At 39.7% G+C, this 4,239-nt stretch overlaps 1 protein-coding gene across 7 annotated transcripts in view; it reads left to right on the top strand.

Moving 5' to 3' along the window:
• Positions 1–4,239, top strand: part of max (myc associated factor X) — an 18,417-nt gene continuing 14,178 nt past the window's right edge. For 3 of the 7 annotated variants that reach the window (XM_028604515.1, XM_028604514.1, XM_028604512.1), the window contains exons 1-2: positions 1–205; positions 471–497. In XM_028604515.1, coding sequence (XP_028460316.1) covers positions 170–205; positions 471–497 — 63 coding nt within the window. In that variant the 5' untranslated portion in view covers positions 1–169. The remainder of the gene's footprint in view (positions 206–470; positions 498–4,239) is intronic. The other 4 variants (XM_028604517.1, XM_028604516.1, XM_028604513.1 and 1 more) reach the window with 2 other exon arrangements.

Below are 4,239 nucleotides of genomic sequence, written 5' to 3'. Positions count from 1 at the left end.
GTGTGTATGTATGTGTAGTGTCGTCACGTGGAGGAGGTAGAGTCCTCTCGGTTCTGTCCAAACAGAACGTGAGCGTTTAGCAGTCTGTTGGAGCGCCGCTCGGTGCTAAACTGATTCATGTTGTTTTTTTAGCCACCCGTCCCTTTAAACTAGACTATTGTATCGAAGAATGAGTGATAACGATGATATCGAAGTCGATAGTGACGTGAGTATTGCCACTTTGAGCTTTTTATGAATGCTATTTTGCTAGCTGACGATGTAGCTGAACTAGCGGCTCAGCTAGCTTTTCTGTCTTGATAAGTATGTTGTTTTTGTCGGGATTCTTGTTAATTGATACCCAACACTAGCTTTTCTTGCATCAGAGCATTATAAACCTGCTAAATTTGACTTTCTAGTGACTTCAGCGAGACACTGAGATTTGCTGAACAATTATGGCTACAATTGTACTTTTTTGTTCTGTTTCTTTGCAGGAAGACTCGCCGAGATATCACGGTGTGGTGCGTAATGCTGTCCAATATCGAGAAATGTTTCACTGTTGGTGCAAAGTTAATTTATCCATCACATTCTGCTTATTTATTTTTTGTGTGATATTTAATCGATTGGTAAGGTCATAATGTGGAGGTTGGTGTTACTTGCAAGAGAATGTGAAAGTAGTGCTTTCTGCCTTGTAGAACAGTCACATGTAGGGTTTGAACTAATATTTGTGCACGACAAATTACCGTCATTTTCGGTAGCGTTAAACTATGATGCATTTACATTAGTGCAGCGAATGTTCCTCGGCATCAGCGTTAGTAGTGCATTGCAGGGTATCCCCCATCCTGTGTGTACGCGGCCATAGGGAGACGGTGACACGACATCTATATTTAGACCAAAGCTTTATCCATCTACAAAGGCTTTATTGTTGCATGTTTATTATTTTTTTCCCGGTTAATACAAAGCTTTCTGTGCTCGGTGGCGGCCGGTTAGTCGCTCCGAGTCGTTTTCCCCCCGCCGGTTCAACTCACCACGGGGGTTTGCATAATACACATCTAGGTCATCTCAGTAAAGAGACGGAGCGTTTTGCATTTGTGCTGCATTCACGATGATGCAGAGGAAAAGGTGTCGAGGGCTTGTTGCATGTGTGGAGGACGGGCAGCCGCGCCTGCATCTCGGACGAGCCTTCGTGTCAGGAAGGGGTGCTGCGGGATGTTTTTCCTGTGTTGCAGCAAGTGATTAGTGATTAGAGCCATCTTCTCTCTGCAGGCCACCGAAAGGCTGGCAGCCTAAATGAATGACGTATAGCTGCATCGCATACTGGCGAGAAAAACACCCTGCACGACTCGGTCGATGCACAGGCTACACAACACGACGTATTACCTCCAGCCAGATAACTAGAATTTAATTACAGAAAGGCATTTCGAAAAACAATAGTTTTACATTTTTGAATATGCCTTTAGTGATATTAAGATGGGATTAACTTTTTTTTTCCCCTTGTGCCCTCCAACAGACCTCAGGCCTTTATTTCTCTAACATGGTTACTTTTGCCTCAATTGCAGAGCCACATAAGAAACTGAGACCTGATTTCAGTTCACTTAGTACTATTTAATTTGATTACCGGGCTATAAGCATAAAATATGTAAGCCCGATAGCGGTTTGTGCTCCTCAGTGTCAGACGGTTGCATTCATCTCTGCATATCTTGTCCTAAGTGAATGAGAATGAAGCCTTAAAATCTGCACATATAGTAAATATCTAATTGCGTCAACAGCAGCCAGTTTAAACTTTCACTTCCTACAGCTTGTTAAGACACCGTCAGTTATGTTATAATTTAAATTGCATCCCTTGCGACTTTGAAATGGCTCTTTTTCGAAATTTCAATATAAAAAGGATGTATCATTCAGCACTGCGTACAAGCATAGAAATAAAAAAGCACTAATAGTGTGTACAGCGTAGCAGACATTGAATAGGTTTCTCAACCTAGATAGTGGGTCTGTTGTCCTAATTTGTGAGATAAGAGACTGACCGTCTTGTCACAAAGTAAAATGGGTGGTGGGCACCAAAGCCTTGACATATAGTATGCATTAGGTCATGTTAGACTTGAATATACAGCTAAAACCTCAAACAATTTAGATAATCGGTTGAGTAGTTTTTAAATAAAACCGTCAAAAATTCCCAGGTTTTAGATTCTCAAACGTGATGTTTGATATCGTAAGTTGAATATCTTTGGGATTTCTGACTGTTGGTGGAACCAAACAAGACATTTAAATATGTCACCTTGGGTTCTGAGAATGTGTGATGGACGTTTTTCAATATTGGCTGACATTTTATTGAGTAAACGAAAATAATCGATAGACTAATCAAAAATGAAAGCAGTCGTTGTTGCAGCTCTACTTAAATATAGCTTCACAGTAGGGAAGAACACGCTGATTATGTTATACCTTTTATTTTATTTAATTAGATTTTTCAACGGTGGTGTCAATCGCCTGCTGGAGCTTCTGGTTTATTGGTGACTGGTTTTCCACGTACCCCATCAGCCTGACAGAAGTGTAGGCTTTCACGCAGATAATGTGAGACAGCCATCCGTAGCCAGGAAGCTGCAGCTACCAGCTCTTGTGGCACCGGGAGCTGTTATGTTATGTGTCATGGTCAGGTAAGAATAGAATGGAGGGAGCAGCTCAGCTGGCTGTTCTTCCTAGGCAGCCAGCAAAAGGTATACATTTTATGATGGAACTGATTATGGTTGCACTTAGGTAATTGGACACCTGTTTGTGTGGTGCCTGATGTGCTTAACAACTCAAATAGCTTACCATGTAGCTAAGAAGGAACCAGAAAACATGTCTCAGTACAATTAGCTGTATGTATAAAGGTAGTTTGTTATCCGCGAACCTTCACAGGATATTGGCTCTTGTGATTTATAATCCATGTAGCTCAGTTTGTTCTTCATCACCAAATGTGATGCTCATAAAATTCTCATGCAGTAACATTTAGCTACACCAGTACAGAATATATGTAAGGTTGGAAGTTGTGCATCATTTGAGAAAGTTAGGTCAGGCGAAATTACGGTATGTACCATGAGGCACCGTTTATGCTGCTCTGTCTCTAACTTCTCAGGGTGTTTTAGGCTGTTGTACACAATGCTGCAAAGCAATAGGAAGGAGCCGTCTATGGCAATACTTGATTTTTATATATTTTTCATCAATGTGATGAAGTGCCTTGATTTATCATAAATATTGATATCTTGGCATAAAATTACATGTACTATGATCAAAATTGTTGTCCATATCATCCAATTCTTTTAGCAGAAGTGGTAAGCCACCCAGATCCTGAGGCGTCTCGTCTTGTGGTCCATTTAGTTGACGGCCTAAATAACAGCCACACCTATTAAATACATATAAATGTGTTATTTGCAGGGTGAAACAGAACCTCTGCGCGCCTTCCTGAAAATTAATGTTTTATTTAATAAAAGTATGCAGAGGTGGCCCACCTCCACTATAAAACAGTGTCAAGAAAAGTTGAATTCTGTAAAAACAAAACTCGAAAATGGGTGATTTCACCTAGAAAAGCTTCAAAGTAGTGATATTCAGCAGTAGCCTATTACAGAGTGTACACATTAAATTGCCCAGGGCACTTAATGCCCGTAATTGTACATGAAGCAGCTCCAGAGAGTAGTGCTTAAATACATTCTTGGATCTTAATTACTTTTCAAAGATTAATGATATCCAGTACTTTGCCTGATAAAAGAAGAGTTAAAACGTCTTTGTTTTCAGCTGATTCATTGCCTCTTTAGTGTTTTTTGAGCATGGCGTGTCACCTAATGTGCTCAGCACAACTTGAAAATGTTAACATGTAATGCTAAAGGAAAAACCAACAAAAAGCAAAATATACAAATTAAATCCAACATGGGATCTGAAGTTGATCTTAAGAAACAAATATAAAATGCTCTAAAACTGTATATAAATGGCCGATAGCACAAACAAGCTGTGTAAAAAAAAAAAAAAAAAAAAAAATAATATAACTTAATATCTTTACAATAAGAGCAAAGTCTGAAGTGTATTCTGTATTTTTATAATTTAGTGTTGTCAGTCATAGTGTGACTCAAGAAAAAAGTCACATGTACTTTCTGTTCACTGAATCCGTGCATATCACAATGGCTGCCAGGCTTGTAATTTCACATGCCATCAATACCAGTCATGTGTTTGTTTGTGCCAGGGTTAATGGAGGGAGTGGAGTCTCGCCTCTCTGTGGCTTTGTGTATGATACGA

The sequence above is a fragment of the Perca flavescens genome, chromosome 18 (assembly GCF_004354835.1).
Source record: "Perca flavescens isolate YP-PL-M2 chromosome 18, PFLA_1.0, whole genome shotgun sequence".
Classification (NCBI taxonomy): domain Eukaryota; kingdom Metazoa; phylum Chordata; class Actinopteri; order Perciformes; family Percidae; genus Perca; species Perca flavescens.
This window is presented reverse-complemented; position numbering and strand designations above follow the sequence as displayed.